The 25,997-nt window shown below is 48.5% G+C and overlaps 1 protein-coding gene across 1 annotated transcript in view; it reads right to left on the bottom strand.

Moving 5' to 3' along the window:
• The window catches only part of SORCS3 (sortilin related VPS10 domain containing receptor 3), a 590,148-nt gene that overhangs the window by 313,127 nt on the left and 251,024 nt on the right, over window positions 1-25,997 (bottom strand). Inside the window, exon 3 of the mRNA XM_024734978.1 lies at window positions 17,171-17,270. Coding sequence (XP_024590746.1) covers window positions 17,171-17,270 — 100 coding nt within the window. The remainder of the gene's footprint in view (window positions 1-17,170; window positions 17,271-25,997) is intronic.

Raw genomic sequence — 25,997 nt, 5'->3', positions numbered from 1 at the left:
ATCACAGCTAGAAGCCATTAGTCCCGCTGCAATGACAGGAGAAGCCAGCAGAAGGCTGAACGCAGAAGGAGAGTCCAGGATGGGGCAGCCAAGCTCAGGTGCCATCTGGACCCGGAAAGCAGATCCGGGAAGCTGGGCTAAAACCTGAAGCAAAAGCCCTCTTGCTCAGTTAGCCCTCCACAGGCCGTGCCCAGGGAAAGGCTGAGAAGCATCGACAGATGGCTGGGATCCAGCAACCCTGGAAATGCCTCCAACACCTGCACTACGGTCTCCCTCCAAGGCAGCAACGAGAATGCTGTGCTCTGAGAGCATGCAAGACCTTGCACCAGGCACTGTGATGGGTACAAGCATGGGAAAACTCAGTCCAGACCCTGAAAGATCTAACCGAATTTCTATAGGCAGAAACATTAAAAGATGGTACTCAAAGTGAAAAACGCCAGTCAACGTGGGAGGAAATACTGGGTGAGTTGACAGGTAAAGGTCTCTAGCAGGAGATGACTCCGCACGGGGCACTGAAGATGGTCAGAATTCAAGTAAGTAGAAAGAGAACAGGGAGAAGAATTCCAAGAAGACACGATGAGCCCAAGCACAGGAGCTGCCAGGACAGGCGAAAGGGAACGTGGAGTGTCTGAATCCTACAAGAGTAGCAGAGTACAAGTTAGATGGGGCAGGAGGAAACATCTGGTGCAGGTGAGGGGGTAGCTTTAATCCCATGAGTTTGGCCTGAGTCCTGAAGGCAACGGGCAGTCGCTAGCAGATTTTTTTTTTTTTCCGGTACGCGGGCCTCTCACTGTTGTGGCCTCTTCCGCTGCGGAGTACAGGCTCCGGACGCGCAGGCTCAGTGCCCACGGCTCACGGGCCCAGCTGCGGATCTTCCCGGACCGGGGCGCGAACCCGTGTCACCTGCATCGGCAGGCAGACTCTCAACCACTGCGCCACCAGGGAAGCCCTGCTAGCAGATTCTGAGTGGGGTAGGGACTGCATAAAAGCAAATTATCTCACATAACACTTCTCCCTGAAAAACATCCCCCCCTGACCAATAAAGGCCACTCAACTGGAAGATGTCAAAGCACAGCCTAGTCTCAGATTATAAACTTACCTCCCAACTACTGAGAGCCATATCAGCTTCAGAAGGTTTGGTCTCTGCACCAAATTGATTTCCCAGTCAAAAATTTAAGGCACTACCAACAGTAGAGAAAGAGGCAAGCTGAGGTTAAATGGGTTCCCAAAGCACCAAAAGGAGGCCCTGGAGGTACAGAGAACACATTAAGCAGCAGCAAAATCAAAGGCTTAAGACTGGAGTCCAGACTCTGCCCATCAGTCACCCTCCACCAGGTCAAGTGTCTACCACTTGGCTGGCTTCCATCCCCACTGGTGCTCAAATGTGAACCGGTCCTCACTGCTGTGCCTTGTAATTAAAGGGAAGAGTACACACAAGCACTGCCAGAGGAGAGGGGTCAAACACGTGAGAAGCATCATTTGGAAGTGCCCAGTGGTGTGGCAAGGTGCGTGCAGCAGTGGGATTCTGCCGCCGCTTTGCTGAGTGACCTTCAATACACCCCCTGGAGGTGAGAGAGAACAGATTCGCCCATTCCTATTGAAGCAGGCATGGGGAGTGGGGCATCTGCCTGGAGCTTAGTGGAGGGCTGTCCACCCAAAACCCAAGCCTGACGTGGCTGGGATGAACTGGAGGAAAACATATCACAGGCACCGTCCATATTCAGAGAGTCAGTGTTGCTTTGCCTCGTAGTAAGTGAAGGTGACATGAGCTTTCAGCCAAACAGAGAGAACTTAAGCTGGCTTTTACAAAACACATATTCAGTGTTAGCAATCTCTTAGAATGGAACTTGAATTTTACAGTGAATGCCTGTAATAAATTTAATATTCAGCTTCCTGGCATTCAAATTAATACCCACTTTTTCTAGAATATGCTTAATTTCTAAAGCGAAATTCAGCTGCAACAGTGATGTGTAAACCACTGATCCACTTTGCAAACTCTAACTCATCTTTTAAGGCTTAGTCAAATGTGACCTCTGTTCCAAATCTTCCTACTAACCACTTATGGTCAACTTAATCACTCCCTCCTCTGTGTTACCGAAGCATTTGACACATACCTCTATTCTAATATGTTTCCCTGGTCAGAGACCAAGTCTTGTTCATCTTGATGACCCCTGTGCCTGGCACTGTGCTAACCACAGAGTAAATTTTTAATAAATACTTTCTGAATTGATGTCGAACAGGGTTTATTTGTTCTTGATCCTAGGTTCAACAACAAGAATCGCAAACATACTGTATTGTGGAATTTACCTTTGTTTGCCAAGACTTATATGTGCTCTTAAGCATAAGCCTGTCTCCTAGGATCTAGACCTATAAATCCAACTGCCTAAGAGCCTTCATACCTGGATGTTGTCAAACTCAACATGCCCCTACCAAACTGATTATCTTTTGCCCCAAATCTGTTCTTTCTCTGTAGTTCATCTATGTCTTATAAACATCCCCAGCCTCCACTCATTTACCCAGCCACTCAACTGAAATCCCGAAAACCACCCTTAAATCTTTTGTATCCCAACATGCAAGCAAGCACCAAGTCGAGCTGATTCCACCTCTCTACCCCTTCTCAAAGCCTACCTCTTCGCCATCCTTCCACCACTGCAGGAGTCCATGTCCTCTCATCCCTTGCCCAGAGCATCGTGTCAGCCACTAGGTTTCTGCTTGCTTTATTTCAGATACACAGTTCTATAACCTGGTTTTTATTTTTTCTTATATGTGATGAACAGCTTTTAATATCAACAAACCTAATCTTCAATCACTACATAGTATTCCACCACACTAATGTATTTTAATTGACTAGTAAACCTCTCATGGTTGGGCATTCATGTGACTTCTAATCTTTTAAATAATCATTTAAAAAAATAATTTTTATAATAAGGCGATGTCATACTGGACTCTGATGTCAGTCTCACCATCCTTCACCCTGTTCCCTGAGTGACCTTTCTAAGAAAGGTGCAATGACTCCCCACTCCATATTCTGCTACGAACAAAACAAACAAAGAAAAAAACACTCAACACCCTAGCCCAGAACAGGAGACCCTTACTCACGTGGCCCTTTACCACCTCTCTTTCCTCCTCTACCACCTCCTCATCACGTGTGCTCTCACCCCACGCCCTGCAAAGCTCTTGGGGCTTCCTGAACATACCTTACTCTCTCACATGTCTAAGCCTTCACACATGTTATTTCCTCTGCCCGGAAGACCCTCCCCAACCCACCCCTGCCAAGAGTCCTCAGTAAACCCCTCCTGATGCACTGACTTGGCTTCAATATTAGGTTCACTGTGAGCCCACCTGGCCCCGCCTGGTAGAATCAGCACCTCCTTCCTCTGTGACCCAGAACATTTATCACCCTCCTGGACATGCCTCCATGAAAGCCAAAGTCCAGGACGCAAGACACACTGCAACATATTCGTTAGATAAATGAATTTATCTTTCCTCCAAATAGACCAGTGGCTCTTGATGCATTTAAAATGTGTCCAAGGTCAAAGAACTGATACTGTTGAGAAGGACAAAGAGAAGCTCGGACGGGTAAGCTCGGAGCCGCGCGCTAAACCACAAACACGTATAGACTTCTCCCAGGGACGCTGGGCAGATCGTGAAAGTTTCCGAGTAAGGAGTGCCACGATCAAAGTGGTGATTCCTAAAAATAAATGACCCATTCTGACTGCTGTCGTTTTTTGAGAGGATGGCTGGGGTAAGGGTCTGCTTCCTCACCACTTCCCCTCCCTCCCTCGCTGCCAGAGGCTGATGGTCCAAGACCCCAAGTACCCGCCCCCAAACTTCAGGGTAAACTCGGCACGCACGAGTTCATATGCAAGCAGCTGGAGGACTAAAGAGAAAGCATCTTTATAGCTGCTCGAGAGGAGAGGATGGCTTGGAGTACTTGTAAGCATTTACAGTTGTCTGAGGTCCAGCTGCGGCAAGACAGGCTCTCCGGACAGCCGCATCACGAAGCTGTTAGTGTTGAGGAAATCTTCTCTGAGAGATAACTTTTTACAACCTTGCGTCTCTGAGGCTGGTCTCCTCTGAGCTATCAAATGCTGGTGCTCTGTGATTTGTGATCGAGGCAGGGAGGCTGAGACCAGGAAGTCAGTACTTTATTATTCCAAGCCGACTTTCCAGAGCTAAGCTGCATGCTAAGATTCTGCTCTGACATCAACTCACTCCTCTCCAAAGGTCCAGAGCGGCGTCAGGAAACCTTCCATGCATATATCTGCTGTCACTATCCCCCCAAGGATGATTAAAGTTTGGAGGTTCAGGCCAGCGACCACTTTGGATAATTGCATCCTATCTCTCTGCTACTCTTCTCCTGTGTCTGTCCTTCTTGTCTGGCCTGACTGTTTTAATCGGTCAAGTGCCTCTCCTCTTACCATCCCCTAACTCGGGAAAGGTACCCTATGAAAACGGGCTGCCCATAACCTGACAGTCCCAGTCAGGAACCCCATGCCCAGGCCTGCCATGCACTCCGTGGCCTGGCCTCCTGCTATCTTCCCTTCTGGCTGGTCTTTCTGTTTGGGGCCTTTTCTCACCCTTTGGACTTTAGCACACCTTCTTTCTCCAACTTGGACCTTCTCCCTCTTTACTCAACCTCTTCTCAGACTCTCCTCTGATTTTGCTGCCCTTGCCTGCTCTGGGTCCAAGATGGCCTTGGAGACCTTCTCCGTGGCCGTGTGCCCTTGGGCAGTTCCCCACCTGAGTCACCCTGGTCTGAAAGACTGACTTGGCCTCTTCTGGCCCCAGTGCCCTGGATACTCTGGGTTTACTGGACGGACAACAAGAGCCTCAAAGCTCGCAGCTGTCAGTGTCCTTGGCCACCCGTCTGCCTAGGTCTGTCTGCACTGTGCAGCGTCTTTCTGTGCCACTTCACAGGAAGAGCGCTGGGCTTGAAGCCAGAAATCTGATGTCAAAACCATAGTTCTGCCATTAAGTGGCCGGGCAACCTTGAGTAAGTGAGAGTCTCCCCCCAGGAACTCAGTTTCTTCATCAGTTTAATGACAGGCTTGAACCAGACAACCTTCAAGTCACCTACCAGAGCCACACCTCTCCAAACCAATCACTTGATGCCAGGGAGAGGGCCTGAGTGCCCAGCCAGGCTGAGTACATGGGCAGCTTCAACATGGGATTACCCCTTGTTTGTAGGCACTGGTTGTCCTGACATCGGGGCAATGATAAGAGTAACAGTAATGGTACTTACTAACTGGACACCCGGACTCAGTCACTGGCCAACCATTTGCAAGCATTTTTCATTTAATCCTCCTATCAGCCTACGAGATGGGTACTAGCATTATCCTGATTACACAGACGAGGAAACGGAGGCTTATAAATAGTTAACAATGGGGCTTCCCTGGTGGCGCAGTGGTTGAGAGTCCGCCTGCCGATGCAGGGGATACGGGTTCGTGCCCCGGTCCGGGAAGATCCCACATGCCACAGAGCGGCTGGGCCCGTGAGCCATGGCCGCTGAGCCTGCGCGTCCGGAGCCTGTGCTCCGCAGCGGGAGAGGCCACAACAGTGAGAGGCCCGCGTACAGCAAAAAAAAAAAAAATTAGTTAATAATGTTCCCAAGCTACCAGCTGCTAAGAGGTAGAGCCAGGATTTGCACAAAGTGGCTTCTTGCCCAAGTGGAAAGAGACCCTTGGGGACCCGGCCAGCCCCACCCTAGGGGGCTCCAGAGTGGGAATGCCAGAGCTGAGGCTGGTGCTCACCCCAGAGAACTACTGAATGCTCAGGCATTTTCCACAGGCGACAAACCGCCCCATCTTCCCTAGTCTACTGTCTGTCCGATATTGAAGGAAACTCGGCACCCCTGTGTTCCTCTGACTTCTCCTCTCCACAGTGAACATCTTCCACAACTTCTCAGCACAGGACCACGGCATTGTTGGACTGAAGGAAACACATCCCTCTGCATATCTACACTCCTTTTTTAGATATATAAAGAGCGGTTTCCAGAAGGTCACCATGTCCATCTAAGCCGAGGGAGGCCAATATGACAGCATACTAAAAGCTTATGTTTCCAATTTGGGCAACCTGGGTCTGAAGCCTGGCCTGGCATCTCCATAGCTCAGAGAACTCTGTCTTTTTGCTTTGATGCGTTCTCTCTCTTTTTCTCTCCCCCATGAGTGCCCGCAAACACTCTCACTCTCTCGTCTCCCTAACGTTCTCATAACATGGGGATAATAACAGTATTTACTTTACATATGTGTATATTTTAAAGCCTTTATTGAATTTGTTACAATATGACTTTTGTTTTATGTTTCGGTTTTTTGGCCCCGAGGCATGTGGGATCTTAACTCCCTGACCAGGGACCGAACCCACACCCCCTGCATTGGAAGGCGAAGTCTTATTAACCACTGGACCGCCAGGGAAGTCCCTAACTTTATATATTTTTGTAAGGAAAGTGTTCACGTAAAACCATGAGCATGGCACACAGTAAGTACTCAACAAATTTCTTTCTTTCTAACACTCGTGCTGGACCTAGAACCCGGTCCTGATGTCTCGTCTAGCAGTTGCTGTCATAACTACAGTCTCTGAGGTCTTGGGGAAACTGCTTCTCTCCCAGCTCTCAGCCCCAAATGAAAGTCCCACTTAAATACCACCTCTGCCAGTGCAGGGTCCAAGCCTGAAGCGCCTGCATGCTTCCTGGGCCTGGCGCAGAGCACCCACCCAACAGCAACGAGCTCCCCAGATGTGTGCTTTCGAGACAGATCATCTGTACACCACCAAGAGGGAGCAATGAATCCGGGTGTGCGTCTGCACAGATGGAGGTGGCGTTTCGTGGGGTTACAATGCCGGAGGGCTCCCTGGGGCTCTGGAGCCAGGCAGACCCGGATGCGAAGCCCTGTTCCAGCAGCTCTACGTGCCTAATGGGGCTTGGGTGATAATGGGGGGAAACTGGCTCTGCACATACTACCCAGGGCTGGCAACCATCACTTTTACTGTATTGTCCATTAAGTGAGATAGAAGCAATCAATGGATCGGTGAGAAGGCACACAAGGCAGGTGGCTGGATAGAGGGAGAAAAGGAAGGGATAGAGAGAGGACAATGCTTTTGTTGTTTTGGAAGTTGAACAGACTTTGCCTAATGCTGGTTTGAGGAAGGGGTAGATTCCTTTTCCCAGGATGAAAAAGTCGGCTATTAGAAATGGGCTACCTGGGAACTGGGAGGCATTGCTGAGCGGAGGGGAAGCCAAAGAGAGGTCCATGGAACTGGGGTCACACTGTTGAACCCCTACCCTGTGCGCTCTATATACATTATGTTATTTCATTCTTAAATTTGCTTTTTTAAATCCCATCGTGAGCCCCACTTACAGATGAGAAAGCTAAGGCTTAGAGAAGGTAAACTGTACATCCAAGGTCACACAGCCAGGCGCGGGGTGTGCTGTGAAGCCCTTCCCTCCTCATCATCACTCCTCGCTGGGCACCACCGAGGAACCAGGAACAGCGGGAAACTTTCTAAACTGAACCGCACTCTTTCCCATCTCTGGCAGCTGAGAGATATTCACATACATTTCTTGTACCTCCATCCTCTCTGGTTCATTTCTTTCCTCCGTTTGGTCATCGTAAGACAGCCCGGCCATTGCTCAGGGTGAGACTCGGGCTGCAGAGGGACAGGGCTGTCTGTCCACTCCTGTCCCCGGGGACCCTCCGCATGGGGCTGCCGGCACCAAGCTGGGCCCCCATTTGTCACTGAGGTCAGTGTCTCACTCTGCATGGCTGGTTCTGACGCCAACGTGCGGGGACCGGGACTTGCTTGCTCCAAACCTGCCCTCGAGCCATTTGGCGGCCCGAGGATCCCAGGATGCTCGCCCCTCATTACCCGGACATGCTCCGCAGCAAAGCGTGTGCTGAGCGCTGACGTCTGTCATTCTGACCTTGGGCTGGTAATGCGGGGACCGGCTGGGGGCGAGGCGTGCGTGGCAGTAGCAATCTCTCTGCTTGGTTGAGCTCACCAAGGAAGAAAAAACTAGTTGCTTCTTTCACTGGTGGTGGTGGTTTTTGTCACAAATATCTCTGCTTCAGGGGCAGTGAGATCCATCTGCTGTATAACTTGTGCGTCAGAATATTAGGAAGAACGTATCGCTCTGGCTTCCCAGGCTCTTTGCAAAAATCGCCCTTGCCTGTGATGCTCAGAAAACACACCGAGAAGGTCTGGTGAGGGCAGGGCAGGGAGAAGAGATGGAACAGGATGCCTGATCCAGGCACCTCATTGGTCCAAGGGGCTCTCGTCAGTCAGCCTTTCTCATACGCAGCTCTCACGCTATCAGCCCCTAGCTCGGAAGCCTGCTATGGCTCCCCATGCCCTCTGCACTGAGTCATAACTCCATCCCTGTGCCTCGATGGGTCTACAGTATATAGCCTCACTCATCTCTCTCTCGACTTGCTGCCGCTAAACGCAATACGCCTACTAAGACCTCCAAACCCTCATTCTCCTATTGAGCTTGTCATTTCTATTCCCTCCTTCTCCAAATCGCAAGATTTCTTCCAAAGTCTACCCAATCTTTTGCCTCTATCTTTCACTGGCTCTGATTATGCCACAGGACAGCTTCTTTCTTCAAGCTTGGTGCAGTATTAACTCTTTCAGTTCAGTTATTTCTAACGTTTGCACAATGCTCTTTGTTGGACATCTTCTAGACACACACAGATGCATGTGTGTGTGTGTATATAAAACCCCAAAGCAAGAAAAATAAAATTAAAAAAAATAGGTTAGGCAAACATAAATCATGAAGAAGTACAGTAAAGAGCTAATTCTTATTATTTCTCTTAAATGCTTGGATAATCTTACTGCAAATCATATCATTATTTTTTAAAAAATATGATATACTCAATGCAAACCCCAAAGGGCACTTTGGAGAGAAGCCAGGCTATAGGTTTATATTCTTCCCATTTTCAAATAAAAGAAAAAAAACTAGTGATCATTTTAATGAGCCTTTAAATAAATTCTTGGCTAGAGCACACTGCAGCAATTTACACAGGGGACCACACGCATATATTTGCCGAGAAAGGGACTTTGTGACTAAAGAGTGAATTTCCAAGAATTACCCTAGATTCCTTTCCTTTAAGTGATTAGTCTGAATTGAACCACACTTCATATCCACTCCATCACTGGGTCACACTTGCAAAGGCAAACTTGTAAACCAGTGTCTGCCCCTTCATTGATCCACCTCTCTTCCCACTTCTTAACTTTCCTTTGTTCTGATTTCTCAGGCCCTGATGAAGTCGGATGCTTTCACTTTCGGGGGGGGTTTCCTTTCTGGTTCTTTTTCTGAACATACCAAGAAGAAAAAGGTTTGAACTTGGAATCAGTAAATGAAGACGGTTTGGTCCAAGTTCTGTTCTTTTCCTTTTTTTCACTCCTTCCTCTCACACATTTCCCCCTAAACTCAACTTCCGAAAGACTGCTCTAGCCTCTCGGTAACTGTTAATTTATGAGGCAAGAAAAACGAGGTGGTTGTGAATTAACAAGAGTGGGACCATTTCTCTCCATCAGCAGAATAATCAATCTCTCTCAGGCAGTCAGCAGGTTTGGTTTTAAAAGAGAGGGAAGACGACTGGAAAAACGCAGGTGGCAGCATGCCCCCTGGACAGGGCAGGATGTGAGACTCTTTAAAAACCCAGGGTTCTGGGGTCTACATCCTCCTCAAGGAAGCTAAGAAGCAGGAGCCCAGCAGGGGAGGCCCAGCAGCCCTATGGATGGCCTGCAGGGTCCCTGGATTCCAGGGTGTGGTCCTGAGGGCAGCTCCATATGAGGGGTCCCTTTCTGTAGCTGGTTTCCTGCAAGAAAATATGACGTTTCTCATTTTATCCTAATTATGGTCCCAGAAAGAGGGGATAGGTAAATGGTCTTTTATCCCCACTTTACAGCTTGAGAAACAGAGGCTCAGACAAGTTAAATGACTTTTCCAAAGCCCAACAGCTAATGAAGAGAAAGGTCTAAACCAGAAATCCTGATTCCTTCCCTGACACTCTGCCCCAGGCGACCTAGTCTCACTTCTTTGATAACCGTTTGCGCCTCGGGCGCGCTACTCAACCATTCTGTGCTTCCAATGCGCTCAAGGCAGTTTGGATTCCAGACCCTTGATTTCTCATCCAGGTTCATCTGAAATGGGATTCCAGCTGCAATATTGCTCAGGCTTTGAGACCAGAGAGATGAGAAGCTATGGATGTTTGTATGAAGCCTACAGCTTATAACACACGCTCACTGAGATGGGCAGGGAGTACGTATTCCCAACTGTTCCCTACCTGCACCCACCCCCGTCCCCCAGTCCAGGTTCTCCACCAGATCTGTGTGCTCCAGCTGTCAACAGCCCATGGGCTGAACAGAGAACACTGCACTAGGAGTCAGCAGACCCAGTTCCAGCACTGGCTCTGCTGCAAATGACTTCATGACCTCGGGCAAGCCCACAGGTGGTCTCTTCTGTTAAATGAGGGCCTGTCTAGACAGTCTCTGAGGGCCCTTTTATCCCCAACACGTGGTGAGTCTAAGAATTAAATATGAGTGAAGGTGAGTTACACGAGCACGTTAGACCAAGGTAAGTGACCATCAGCAACGGAATTTGAGCAGGTCGAACGGACCTCTCAGTACCAAACCTTCATCATCTGCAAATGGACTAATGATAGCACCAACATCATAGAGTCGCTGGTGAAGTATTCAATGAGTTAATTCACATAAAGCGTTTAGAATAATTTTTGGCACATAGTAAAAATTCTCAACAACTGCTAGCTGCTGCCCCTCCCCCTCCTCACCATTATTATTGTCATTCTTTTTTTTTTTGCAGTACGTGGGCCTCTCACTGCTGTGGCCTCTCCCGTTGCGGAGCACAGGCTCCGGACGCGCAGGCTCAGCGGCCATGGCCCACGGGCCCAGCCGCTCCGCGGCATGTGGGATCTTCCCGGACCGGGGCACGAACCCGTGTCCCCTGCATCGGCAGGCGGACTCTCAACCACTGTGCCACCAGGGAAGCCCTATTGTCATTCTTATTATTTTCATAAACACTTGTTACCTTGGAAACAGAAATGAACATTAGCGCTAAGAGGGATTTCTCTTGCGTGCTCTTTAAATATAGCTTATTGTACACATTTTCTGAAGGAAGAAAGCAGGGTCCACGGAGATGAGGTGCCTGGTTGAGGCTGTAGGAAGTAGGTGGCCATGAAGGAAGAAGTGTGATGCAGCAGAGCTGGTCCCTTGCCTGCTACTGTGATACCTGGTGTCCTCGCCCCCGGGTTGCCAGAACAGATGTAGATAACATCTCTAGCTCCCTTTCCTGCTGGAGGAGGCTGTGCACGCCTGGGTGAGCACCGCGGTGCTCGTGGGAAGTTGCATCAGTCATGCTGACGGAACCCCTCCATTGTGCCATGGAGGATGCTGCAGTTCTGAGTTCCACCAGCAGAGACGGCAGCTTGCAGGGAACCACCCACCTTCTGAACAAGGAACTGAGACTTCAGAAGAGCTGGCCTGAATGGGAGGGCTTATCTGGCCAACGTGTGGCCATAAAACCAGGAGCTTTGGGGACCACCCCTTCCAAGGACTAGCCAACTGGCTATCCATTGAGCCCAAAGTCCACAGTTGCACACGTATCACCACGTAGCCCTCTGGGAGGCACAGTCCAAATGGTGGTCATCCAGACCATCTAGGCTGGAAGGAGCCCCAAAAAGTGTAGGACTTACCCTTGCCACTGTACAAATAGGGAAATGGAGGCTCTGCAAGGGAGATGTCTTACTCAAGAACACCCCGTCACCCAGGGGCAGAAAACCAGGACCAGAAAGAAGATGTCTGCCGCCTTCTCCTACTCTAATGGTCTTACTCTGAACTGACACAAAAGGTCCCTGCAGAACCTTCTATGTGGTTCCTCTGAGTCAAAGGGAGGTCTTTGTGAGCCATGCTCAGCTTAATTTATGTCACTCGGATCATAAAAGCATCACTGCAGGCCCCCAGCAAGAGCAGCTTCTAAATGTCATCCTTATTCTGTTGCCCCGAAAACCACGTTGCAAATACCAAGTCTTCACCTGGAGACTGACTTACTACTCAGGTCATGGCACGTGACACCAATTGGATACAAGGATTAAAGTAGATTTGGGACAGCCTGCCAGGCCCCACACCCTGAATTCCACACCCTAGCCCATCCAAAACATTTCGAAATACGTAAGTTTCATGTGAAAATATGCAGAGAAAAATCTGTTAAGAAAATCAGGAACTGATGACAGTGATGGTGTGGCTGTAATGAGCCCTTGTTCTCGCAGGGCGACGGTCATCTATCTGGAGCTTAGATTACAGAGCGGCTGCTGCAGTCCCCACCTGGCCAACATCTCTCATGGACATTACCTGCCTGGCCCTTGTCTGCATTTGCGATTGAGTCCCTAGGTCTATGCATGCAGTTGTTTTCTGTGTGCATCTCGTCTGCCCAAGTAGACTGCACATTTCTGAAAGCCGGAAACGCCCGTCCAAAATACTTTGCTCAGAGCTAGACACTTAACAGATAGTTTAATAGCCTAAAATTATCTTTCCACATTCGTTTTTTTTCTTTGCTTTAGTGTAAGAGATTTTAATATCTGTGAACTGAAAGTGTACTACCTTAGAGCTGACTTTCCCTGACCCCTCCAACGATCTCAGGAGACATGGTGAAGGAAAGCAGGGGTCCAAGATTTTAAGAGTCTGTGTTTTGTTTTGCTTAGAGGTTTTCCATTGTGTCAAAGATTGCTCAGGGTTATGCTGCCGTATTGAGAGACTGACACGGGAATAACCAACACCTGACCACACACACAATGCCTCTTAACAGCTTGACAAAGGCAACCTGCTCATCGGAGAAATCTGACTGGGAATTCCCACTGTATTTCTGCAGGGTAGCCTGGAAGTAATTATCCTTCTCCCTGGTAAATCAGTTAGGAAAGGAGGATCTAACACTCCTCTCCTCCTCCAAAAAACTGCTAATCCTCTAACAGTAATGGGCAGAAAGCCCCAGGCAACAGAGTTACTACGAACAGAGAGATGAATGCACTCACCTGGTCTTTTTACCTGTGGCAGGGGCAGCCGAGCTGAGGCAGGTCAGAGTAGAGAGCATGCCCTGTGTGGTCAGACAGAGGTGGATGGACCACCTCAGATAGAGGTGGTCAGACAGAGGTGGTCTAGCTACTTTAGAGAAAGCAAATGGCTCATCTGCCTGAGCCTCAATTTCTTCACCTGCCAAATGGGAACAAAACTACCAGGCTCAGGGGATTAAGAGTGAAACTCAGGGTATAGAAGTGAACTTAGCCTAGTGCCCAGAACTTATTAGGAGCTCAACTTTAAAAAGTCTTTATCCTCTTCTGATGTCAGCCCTTATGGTCCTCCCGCCCTCCTCCATCCCCACACAGGTGCACACACCTCTACCCTGCAGTAATTTGATCACATTCCCTGGCAGTCAGGACTTCTGTCTGCTCTCTGGCATTTCCAAAACACTCTTTCCAAATCTGCAGGTGTCGGCCGTTTTCGAGCCAGAGCAATTAGGCCATAACAGGCCTGCATTTCTCCATCCACTCAAAGATTGCTCTTAAACAGATACCTGTGTCTAAGCTAAGCCCCTCCCTTGTTGAGGCACAAAGACTTCAGCCTGTTTGTACAAAGCACAGTGCTGGTAAATGCAGGCTTGACCTCGGCCCATGCCATTCTGCATGGGCCTAGGGACAGAGTCAGCTGACAGTCATGAGTTCTAGGAACCCAGGGACGTTTATCTCCTGCAAAGGGAAGGGGAGGCTGTGAGCAGAGCCCTCCTCCAGAGGTGAGCCTCACATCCACATGGGGAACTAATGCCGTGCTCTTCGTGTTCAAAGTGCCAGACGCAGACATCACCCAGGCAATGGGCTAACTGGCCAGTGGCCAGAGAAAAGCAAACAGCAAGGGGGATGCAGAATCACATCAAATACAAGTGGGGCAGGTCAACGCCATTAAAATAACGCTGATGTCCCATACCTTAGAATGGTCTAGAACACTTCAACTCAAGTAGCACCCAGCACTTCATATCAATACTCTCATTTGGAAAAAAAACTAGTAGACACCACTAATCTAAATCTCAACTTCCTTGAGGGAGTCCAGCATTGCCAGATGTATCCTAATTTGTCCCCCAAATAAGCCCCCTGGAAAGATTGTTGCAGACTCACCATTTATAAGTAAAACAAGCTTGGTGTGATTTACATAGAGGCTATTTCCTTATCTTGCCTGCCTTCTAAAGTGCCTGGGATGACTGGCAATTATATAGATAAAGCTTCTAAAAGGAATCTGAGCATAGTTAATGCTAACTAAGGTTATTACTAGTAGGAGACTGTATACATGTTAACCACTTCTACTTTCAACCTAATAGCTTATTAGCTATCTACATTTGGAGGTTTTATGTTCTCAAAAAAGTGTTAAGACGTCAACAATTAGCTTTGGGAATAACTATATAAATACAGGCACACGCTACTGTTTGGCTAGGGGTGACAGAACTCTGATGTACTCATAGCCTCCAAGGAAAGCAGTAGCCGTCTGTTACATAAGTAACTCATTAGGTGAAAAGCAAGTGCTTCGACAAGATTAACTAAAAAATCTGCTGGAGACTACTTCCATTAGCTGGTTGATAAACATGGGCAGCTACCGATAATTTGAATGCTTTGAGAATCAAAAGAATCCTGCTTAATTCAAGCTCAGGTGAGAATCCAGGTGACCAAAGGTTTAAACTCCAAGACATGTAAGCAGGACACTTAAAAAAAGTTTCATTGCAAGGTCATAAGACCCAGAGCACCAGACCAATAAAGAAACAAATAAGAGTGTTTTCGTTTCCATCTAACTGTCAATTTGCCTGAGCGGCTTGAGAATCGTAGTCTAGTGAACTTGAATATTCCAGTTAAGAGAAAGTCACCATGTAGAATATTTGCACATCATCACTACCCCAAGGCTCAGAATACAATCAAAGACACCCAACACCAAAATGAAACAGAATCTAATTTCATCTCTCCTTGGATGATTCGGAAAGTCCTTCAGGAGCACACAGTCTCCTTATGAAATTAATGTCTATTGGTATTTCCAAAATAAATAAATAAACAAATCCATGATATTAGTCTATCTTTTGTCTGTCCCCTATCTGAGTGAAGAAAATGTCTGCACTTTTAACCTTCTGGGCGGCAGTGCCTCTTAAGGTGGGATTTAACTGCGTTTTGGTGGTGTTTCTCTGAAAAGACATGCAAAACAGCCTAACTTTTGTCAACTGGGCAATAACTCCTGTGAGGAAGTGCTCCAGAGAGCCCATGGTCTGAACACCACCTCTGGGAAGGAGAAATGGAGGTGCACTTCTGCACCAGTGGGCTCCAAATCCCAGCTTTATGATCCTTCTAACCCTGGGTATCTGCCTTATCCTGCCCTTTGTCTCCCGCGCTACTGAGCACCTCTAGGTCATGCTAAGAAGAGATAAAACAGGAGTGGAGAAAAATGGAAAAAAAGACTGAAAGAGATGTTATGAGTAGGAGTCCAATGGGAAACATAGATGACTACCAGAATGGATGCCAACAGGTGTGACCCTTCATGTGCCCCTTGGGAAAATCCTCATGAAGACAGCTGATCTATCACCTACATGAAGATGTGATTAATTCTGCTGTGGTCCAGATCAGTGCTAAAGGACATCTGCCATGTGTCAAATACCCCCTTCTTGCTTCTCCCAGAGTGCAGACACCCCCTATGATTCCACCTGACCCTAAGTCACTGTGCTGGGTGGAAAGAGCTTTAAGCTGGGAGTTAAAAACCAACTGCCCATCCTGCCGCTGACCAGCTGAGTGACATGGGTGGGACATCTGTCCTCTGTGGGCTTCAGCTTCCCTCCTAATGAAGGGAGAAGGGAGAGGAGGAGTGGAGATAGATCATGGCTGACTTGATTCAGTCAGTTTTATCATGTGTCCATCATGGACGTGGCTTCAATTCAAGGCCACGAAGCAACTGCCTCAACCTCCCCGGTCAGGACTAGACCACGAGTTTTGAAGCACGGGGCTGTGGCTATACGGGAGGGAAAGGAGCAGAGCGTGGGCTGAAGCCAAGAAACCTACGCTGAGCGTCAGGAGCCCTGAGCTCTAATGGCTCCTCCGTACCTGGCTTGGGAGCCTTTTCTGGCTTCAGTCTCCTCATCTGGGAATTGAGACTATTATAGATGACAGATTCTCAACCAAGGCTCCGTGGGCATCTTGGGTCCAGAGGGTGGATTCAAGGTGTTCCTAAACACCTAAATACTGTTTGCAAAAATTCTGGGGGGCATGTGTCCAGAGGGAAGCTCTAGAGCTTTAATCACATTGGCAGAAGACTGCAGTTCAAAAACTACAAATAACTGCTTGTATCGATGAAATCTATGATCCCTTCCAGCTCTAACATTCAGTAATTCAAATAACAATATTGAAAAATGGGGAAATGACCACCTTTCGGGACACAGCATTTATTTTCTAAAACCATCCATCATCCCAGGCCCCCTCCTCCCAGGAGGTCTCGGTGACCAAAGTCTGACCTTATATGATTTCACCCATGTCCTGGCTGTTAAGTGAAGAGGAAAGACAGAAAAGAAGAGGCCAGCAGAGCCAGTGTGCTCCCCTGGGCCTCAGAAGGAGCTCTGGAGCAAGTGGAAGAATCCAGGGGCTGCCTATCCTTCCCTTGGAGGAAACCGACTCCCTCTTTACAAGGAGCTCTCTGAAAACAGAGCAGCAAAAAGGAGGCTATAGGAGGACTCGGCTCTGGAGTCAAGCAGACCCATTTTCAAATCCCAGATCTGTTGCTCACCATGTTATCTGTTACTGTCTGGCATTAGGCTAGAAAGTTACTTAATCTCCCTGAGCTTCAGTTTCTTCATCTGTAAAATGGGGACAGTAGTCATTGCTACCCCAGAGATTCATTGTGAGGATAAATGAGATAAGGTATGTAAAGCACACACCGCCATCCTTGGCTGAGAGGAACCCCTGTTATTATTATTATTATTGCTACTAGGCATTTGTTAGAATTACAATGTCTGTGGTGTTCTTGGCATATAAAATAGGCATTCTGTAAGTGACTCCACGGCTACTGGTTTTTTTCCTTAACTCCTAAGCCTTGGCAGCCCTGCCACTCCGCAGGGAATGCCCAGGACCCATTGACCACCCCCTCTCACCTTTCTTTTGTTGGTGGGATTGACGTAGAGGTAACTGAGGACAGTCTTCAAGCCCACTTTGTCATTGAGCTTTTCATAGGTGGTGCCGTAATCCGTTGATCTGCAGGTAGGAGAGAAAGAAAGAAAGGGAGAGATTGTTTTACCAAATGGGGGACTGTGTTTCAAGGGGAGCCCAGCTCTCCCCCAGCCTGCATCTTTGTTCCCAAATCACACGAGTGCTTAAAGGTGCTCTTCAGAGAGAAAAGGCCCCATTAATTTGAGAAGAGCAATGAGACTGACGCAGCTGCCTACTACCTAAGCTCTCTGCCCTTTGCTCCCAGCCTTTCTCAGAGACCTACTTTCCCGCCCTCGGGGCGGCTGCGAGTGACAGGAGCTGCCGGGGAGCCAGGCCACCTGCCACAATCAGCCCTCTGTCCCCGCGGGGCATTGCAGGGACCTTCTCCTGAGGTCCCTGGGTACAACCAACTTCACGCCCCTCCACTGAGCCTGAAGCCAAGGGCCCCTAAGAAGGGCAGGGGGCACTGTGTCCAGGAGCTGTGGGGTCCAACGGCCAAATCTGGCCGCACCCGGCAGAGTCTGAGGCTTTACGTGGGAGCGATGGTGTGTCGGGGGAAGAGCCAGCGACACTGAACTGCTGCCCATAGCTCATCATCCCAACGATCCTGCTGGCCACCCGCCCCTCCTTTGGGCCTAATTTCCAGGGCTCTGACCTCATATCAAGACCACGAGCCAGGGCTCAGAGAACAAAGGCGGGCCAACCAAGCCCCAGGCTCCTTCCTCTGCATCCCGCCTTTCCACAGAGCAGGAGGGAGAGCGAGTACCCAACAACGGATTCAAGTAGCCGAAACCCCTGCTGCTCCCGCCTTGCTTCCCCACTCCCATCCCAGACACCTCCCTCCCTTTTCAGACCACCAGGAGCTTCAGGTTCTCACCCCCTTTCTGCCATCGCCTTCCTTGGCTAGACTCAGGAAACCTCTCCCACTGGAGCTTTAGAAGGCCACAGAGGCCCATTCATTCTCTCTACGGTGAAGTGACCTCATGGGTGCCTGCCTTCCGACGCTGGCCCTGTGTCCCCCTAGTAACTACCTGCCCCTATCTTTCCTTGGTCCTTTAACCACCTTCTAACTCTAATCTGCTTCTGCCTTGGCCCACAGATTAGCTTTATAAGTCTAGCAGCCAAGCTCTGTGATGACCTTTAAGAACTGTCTCCACCCCCATCCAACCTGGCAAATCCCATGTCCCAGGCCCGGCTTAAATACCCACCCTTACCTCTGGTTAAGGCTTCACTGGTCCTCTCCCTGGTTGCCACTCATTTCTCCTCTGCACCAGAACAAAGTTCCCCATCTGTTGTACACCCAAGGCACACACTGTACATGCCCCTTTCATTTCCCCATATTGTCATGATGAGTTTCCTTATGTTCTGTTTCTCCAACCACAGTGTAAGTTCCTCAAGGACACGGAACTTCAGAGAACGCTATGGGGAGAGGAAAGAACATGAACTTGGGGCACAGCAAAATCTCTGGTTACTTCCTAGATGGGCAGCTCCCTGGTCACAAGACCATGTGCAGGTTACTTCACCTGCTGGAACCTCAAATTTCTTATTTGGAAAAATGGGGATAATTTAATCTCACAAGGCATTTCTGAGGATGCAAAAATACAACACACGGGAAACCTCCTAACAGGATGTAGGCATTCTGAAATGTCAAAAAATAAATAAAAATACAAAGGACGTTCACTTCTCCTTTCCCCAAACTGTACAGAACCAGGTCTTACACATCATGCGCGCTTGGCCCGTTTATTGAAAAAAAAAAAAATCAGTATTTCTAATCCCTCCCTAGGCTACAGGCCCCACACGGTCATCGGTTATGCAAACTTTAATACTCAGCACCTCCCCCCACCGCAAACTGACTTCTTATCTTCTGTCTCCTGTTTACCTTAGGCACTAGGACTCAATGCCAATCGGAGAAATCCTTGCCTTTATCTCTCGAACCCAGCTCAGTCCCCAAGTCTTAATGATTCTATCTCCTAAATAACTTAGAACCCCCGATCTTCCCACTCTCATTCCAACGCTGTGGCGCACACATCATCGTTTTTGCAACGATTCCCCAATTGGACGCTCTTCTTCAACCTTCTCCCCCTCCCACCAATCTCCATGCTGTCATTAGGTTATATATCAACCACACAGATCTGTCCACCTCACTCCGTGGTAGTAATTACCCACTGCCTGCACACAGTAAAGTTCTTTCTTCCAAGCTTAGTCTTGGAAAATCTGGTTATAACTTCCCTTACTAGACCTATTTCCAGCCACTTGTTCCTCTGCCCCTTGCTGTCCAGCCTCATTCAGCTTCCCTGAATGTCCTACGTTTTTCTGGCCTCCATTTCTGGCACATCAGTCCCTTCTGCCTGAACTACCTCCAGCCTCTGTTTCCTCTACTTGGTAAACTTCTCTGCAATCTTCACTCTCAACTCCAATATCACTCTCCTCCCAACTTTCTCACTGGGAAATTAATCACCATTTCCTTTGTGTTCTCATACCACCTTGTATATATTTCTATTCTAGCATTTATCCTATTGTTGTCATCATGCTATTTTTATCCTGAGACTTCGCCCTTGACTATACCTTCCTAAGGGCAAAAGCCATTTCTTATAACAACCCAATGCCTTGCACCGTGCCTGGTACAAAGCAAGTACTGATGTTTGTATTGTTTTGCTTTGTCTTTATTTGCAAGAGTGAATGAACGACTGAGCCTGTCCAAACCCACTCACAAGTTCCTGACCAACTGCTAACGTTTAGTGGTAGCTCAACAGAGAGCCACACCTAGAAAACACACCTGATACTTCAGATACAACTTGCAGAATGGTAAGGTCTTTTAGTGCCAGGGAAAGATCTAGAATTAAGTTAAATGACACTAGAATTAAGGTGAAATGACCAATCACTCTGACCTCCTATCCTACCCAGGGCGGGGGAGAAGACACACCATAATCTCTACAGACTGTCAGCAGTGTATTTTTCTTAATACAAATAAAATATTTTATAGAACAAATTGCTTCTTGATTCTACACTCTTGAAGGCATAAAGATGGCACCGGGTGGGAAAAGAAAATTGAACTTGGAATCTGGAAATCTAGAGTCTAGAGTGATTCTGAAATGTACTCAAAGTGTCACCCTGGAAAGGTCAATTCTCTAATCCTGCTAAAGAAAGAATTATTCTGACGCTTGTTAAAATGGAAAGGCAGATTTCATTCAGGACTACTGCAGTAGGTACAAGGACCACAGCAGTGAGGTTTCGAAGTAGAGGAGGGAGATTGGACTCCACTCCAAATACAACAAGGAAAAAGTGGGAATTTATAGCCAAAGAGAAGGGTGGGAGTCAGTGGATAGAACATTACTAAGAAGGTAGGGAAATTCTTTGCTAAGCCGACCCGACGGGATTCTCACTGAAGGCAGGTCAGGGTGGTCAGATGTCCCCTGGGGGACGGTGGAGGATGAGGGATTTGACCCGACGGGATTCTCACTGAAGGCAGGTCAGGGTGGTCAGATGTCCCCTGGGGGACGGTGGAGGATGAGGGATTTGACCCGACGGGATTCTCACTGAAGGCAGGTCAGGGTGGTCAGATGTCCCCTGGGGGACGGTGGAGGATGAGGGATTTGACCCGACGGGATTCTCACTGAAGGCAGGTCAGGGTGGTCAGATGTCCCCTGGGGGACGGTGGAGGATGAGGGATTTGACCAGATATTGAGTATGATGGGACACTGCAAGGGGTTGGGGGGATCCTGGCTAAACTCACTTAGCAGAATTGTTGCCAAAAATGGGCTCTTTGAGGACATATCCGAGGACAGGGCCTAGTTGAAAAAGAGCTCGGAGGGTCCTGACTAGAGCTTGGTCAAGAAGAGAATCTTTGTCAAGCCCCATTCTATCATCAACACAAAAGGTTTAACTCAGATAATCATAAGGCCCCTTCTGGACTTGAAATCTTATTATCCCACCAGCACAGCGCTAAGCTGTCTCCAAAGAGCAACTTTTCCTCATGCTACATATAGCAGACATCTTACTTATAAGAGCTAAATTCTCAGGGCTCCCCGCATGACTGGTGTCACAACGAACTTCCTTCCCGCATCCAAATAACCCTCATCAAAGGCAGTGTACTTAGCATGACGCACAGTCTCTCTTCCTGCAAAAGCCGCACAACCGGTTCCCACCGACTTTGCTGTCTTCCAAAGGTGGCTGCACAGGGTAAGGGCTTCCCAACAAAGGATACGCCACGGCTCAGCTTCCTCTGCTCCTCGGGCAGCTGCTGCTCATCCAGGCAAGCAGAAACAAGTCTCACTCGGTGAGGACACCTCAAGGAGCCACTGAGCCCTGGGACCAAAGGAGGCCTGGTCTCTGCCCTTTCCAGCATGGAGGCCACACACCGTGTTGACCACAGAGTTCTGTGGGCCCCTTTCACCTGGGGTGAGGGGCAGCTGGCAGAGAGGCCTCAGCACCACTGCCAGAGCCAGCTGTGCCTGCAGAAGTCGCTTTGACAGGAAAGCAGACCATCCTCCACCTTGTGACTCCAGACATCTGCCGGCGGGGTCTCTTAGAGGAAGCAGGCTCATTTCCCCTAACTTAAAGCTAGTTTCCCAAATCTTGACATCCTGACGCTAAGCTCCTAACGCCGAAATGTCCTGAAAGCTGGAGACTTCACACACATGCATGGGGCACCCGCCATAGGCCGGGCACTATGCCAGTTACCATTTGGAATGGCTCAGAACACACAGCTAACCTGGCAGGCAGCATGTGAGAAGTGCCCAGCCACAGGGCTCCCAGCTTCTGTTCTGGGCTCAGATTCCTGCAGTTCCAGAAGGTTATTCCACTGCCGTGTGTGTGTGTGTGTGTGTGTGTGTGTGTGTGTGTGTGTGCACATGTTTGTATCTCCCTCTCTCTTGCTCTTTGTCTTTCGTTACGAATTATTTCCAGAACACAGAAAAATACAAGATGCCCAGTCATATACCCACTACTAGATTTATACGTTGTTTAGGAACACAAATGCTTGACCATCTTTTGGAGTGTTTTCACATTCACATAATTGTTATCATACAGGATATACATTCTGCAGCATGATTATTTTGTCCAACATTCAGTTTGGGGGGTTTTATCCATGTTGACACACCTAGTCATAATTCATTCATTTTAACTGCTGTAGAGCATTGCGGCTTACCAATAAACCACTGTCTATTTATCCTTTCAACCCCTGATAAATATTTTTGTCTTTTTCCTTTAAAATTTGCTATGATAAATGTTTCAATCGCCATTTGTACACGTGGCTTCTTGTACATCTGTAATGTAAAGAAAAGTTTTTTCTAGAGAGACATCTTGATGTACAATTACCACTCATACTCCATGCATAACTTCTTTGCTGGTATTTAACAAATTTTTCTCTAAGGAGGCCTTCAAAGAGACACTCCCTTAGTCCCCAGCTCCAGAAATGGGGTCCTTCTTTATTGCCAGGGCCTGAGTCCATAGCTCCTGACCTGTCTCGTCCCAGCTATCTCTGTCTCTGGAATCCTGAATTCCAGAGCATCTGAACCCAGATAGCAGCTGGGGCCCTGAGTCCCGGCTTCATGAGTGCCGTGTCTGGTTTTCCCATTCACGTCACTGTAGGTCACCTGCTCCATGGCTCCACTGCCTGCCCAAGGACCCGCTTGCTGTCGGGCTGGGCCTCCCAGCTGCCAAGCACTCACACTCCTCCCCAGGTGCCCGATGCTGACTGGTAGACAAGATGTGTCCATCCTCTTCAGCCTCCCAGCACTCCTAGTCTGAGCCCTTCAACTATTTAGAGCTCCTGTCCCATCCTGATAGGCCTCCAGAAGACTTCCGTGTGGGCCAGTACATTCCAGGAGGAGCCCCTCAGCCTAACTTCCCATGGTAGTCACCCAAAGCCAGTCTCTCAACGACAGTTTCCAGGGTTGAGTTGTGAATACACTATACTTCCATCCGCCCAGCAAGCTCTCACTCCTCTAGTGAGCTTCTGCGGGAGCGGATGGTGGCAACAAGCATATGGCTTGCTATTTTAAAAGTGAAAGAACAGAAAAGAAAAACTTTTAGCCAACGCAGCCAAGTCAGCTTCCTGGTAGAGCTGAGCTGGGGCTCAACACCACCCCCCCTCGCTGCATCCCCAAAGCCACATTCCTGCCAGAGGTGAGAGGGCTCCAGAGGGCACTCTGCCAGTTCTCACCAGCCACCAGATGTGCAGGATCGGGGCGGGCACACTGCTCTCCTAGTCCCACCAGCTGCCTCCCCTTGTTTGCCACCTGTGCTCTCAGCCCCCCTCCTCCTTCCCTCTCCAAGCCTCGCCCCTGGGAAGGAACTGGGAAATTTCAAGTCTTTTACTCTTTGATTCTCTTATCAGTCTTTCATCTTCTCAGTGGACTCCCTTCTCTGTGATATTATTTCAATTAGCAAACAACCTCAGTCCTGATAGTTCCTTTTCCTGTTAGCAATTTTATTTTTGCTTTGCTCATTTCTTAACACATCTCTATCTGTTCTCTGTTACGGCATCTACCATGTGCCAGGGACTGGGCTTACCCCTCCTCCCTCCCCAGTTAGGGACACTTACGAGGAGCTACAAAGCTCAGGCAAGCATATTGCTTTCTGTAGAAGGGCCACAGAGTAAATATTTTAGGTTTTGCCAATCTCTACCACAACTACTCAGCTCTGCCCTTGTAGCTCAAAAAAAGCCAAGCAGGATACACTAATGAATGGGTGTGCTGTGTTACAATAAAACCGTATTTACAAAAGCAGGCGGTGCACAATTGGGTGGCCAGGGTTGCTCTAGCAGACGACAGTATCAACCCCTACCATCCCCACCACCAGCCAGGCTCCCATCCCGCTTTGGTCTCTAAGACAACTTCCCAAGATTCTGGCCAAGGTCTCTGATACCCTAACTCACGCTTCCCTGTCTGGCTGCCATCAGGTCAAAGTGTCTGCCTAAGCCCGGCACTCAGGCCTTCTCAGGCCTTTGCCCCCGTTACCTCCCATCTTCCACTCTCCCAATGAGCTTACGGCTGGCGAGTGTCCAGATTTCCTCCTTTTTGACTCCCAGCTCTAGTACTAACTACATCTTAGAGACTTTTCCTACAACTTCAGCCCACACCCTCCTCTGCATTTGTATCCACAGCGTTACGAGTTCCCTATTTATTCTCTGAATACGCTTATGTGCTTTTTTTCTTTTCAGCAATGACTAAAAGCTCCTTAAAAGAAAAACAACAAATGAAATCTCTTTTGAATTGCTGAAAGTGCAGAGCACTAAGTAGAGAAAGGAAGATGCGAGCAGGGCAAACACAACTATACCCAGTGATGGACGAACTAGCCCTGTGAGCTCTTCACTTCTCTGAACAATAGGGGCGCTGTTGGGAGGACTCCATAGAGAATAGCGAGAAACATAGGCTAGCATCTGATAAACCCCTGTGCCATAACTGTGTGTGGTTGTCATTTTTACGACTACTCCAGATTGTATTTTTCTCAAGGACAATCACGTTGGGTTATTTTCCTTGATTTATAAACTCCTTCCACTTAGGGGGTGAGGCACATGGACGCCCAATTAATCATTAAGGAATCTTTGGCCCCAGCTTCCAATTGATGCCATGAAAGTACAATACGGCTGAGCCGCCTGGGGAATCAAAAGGAAGAACCAAGCTTCCACGTGCCAGGCCCTGGAAAGCCTCCACCAGCCTTTCCCCCTGAGTGTGTTCCCCTGAGCTACACCAAGAACAGTCAACAAAGACCAGAGGCAACAAGGGGCTCCAGTGTGTGGTGAACCACAGCCCCCTCCAAGGGCAGGGCAGGAGTTTCCACAGCATAGCTCCAGACCCAGGGCTGCCCAGACAGTCTTTATGATCCAAATGGAGAAACCACTGACGCTCCCCTCTGGCCTGTTCCACTCCCTGTCTTAAGGCCAGCGCCTAAGGCCGCGTTAATTTGTATCTCTGCAATGGCAGAAGCCCAACCTGACCGCAAATAACCAGACAGAAAACTAATTTCAGACTCCAAGCCAAAAACGAGTGACTTAAATAGCTTCACTCTCCAAGTGGATAGTGGCCCCACCTTCTGCTTCAGAAAAACCACAGGCAGGCTGATGCCCAGGCAGAAGCTCACACAGCTCTCCGTCACCTCGTTGTGTCATCTGACTCCACGGCCGCATTATCTCGTCTCACAAAGAGAGACACAGGGATACAGAATAGTTCATGTTCTCCTGCCCCAGCTATCTGAATGAGAGCCATCATGGGGTCCAAGTGCAGAAAATTGAAGGTAACCTGACTCTGGAGACCAGATCATGCAGAATTCATGGTTTATATCAAATAAAATGTAGACCCACCAGCAGCACCATTCCAGCTCAGATCTAGGAGGGAAGGTTGGCATGTGTGGGGTGGGCCAAAACATTCAGATCCTTGGTCTTTGTTTCCCATTGAAGTGTGAACACTTCATTTCTCACTGAAGAATCTCAGTTAAGATGATAGGGTTGTTGGGTTGTTACGTTGAGGACTTAAAGTGACAAAAGATCTCAACCCTATCAGCCAAGAGGCCTGTTTGTGTCATACTGGGGAAGGGAGGAGGGAGGAAAGAAGTCCTCCAGCAGACCCTGAGAGGATGTGACATCCCATAATTCACTGCACCTTTGTTCACGTGAATATAGCGTACTTTACACAACATGCACACACACATACACACACTATACAACAGCACTAAAGAATCAGGTAGGTATCAAGATTATTGTCCTAGAAAAGTCTCTGAGACATTACTAAAGGAAAAAGGCTACTGAATAATAATGCATTAAAGATACAAACA

Source organism: Neophocaena asiaeorientalis, unplaced genomic scaffold (genome assembly GCF_003031525.2).
Source record: "Neophocaena asiaeorientalis asiaeorientalis breed wild unplaced genomic scaffold, Neophocaena_asiaeorientalis_V1.1 scaffold240, whole genome shotgun sequence".
NCBI lineage: Eukaryota > Metazoa > Chordata > Mammalia > Artiodactyla > Phocoenidae > Neophocaena > Neophocaena asiaeorientalis.
Note: the sequence above shows the minus strand (reverse complement) of the source record. Positions and strands in the feature narration are given on the sequence as shown.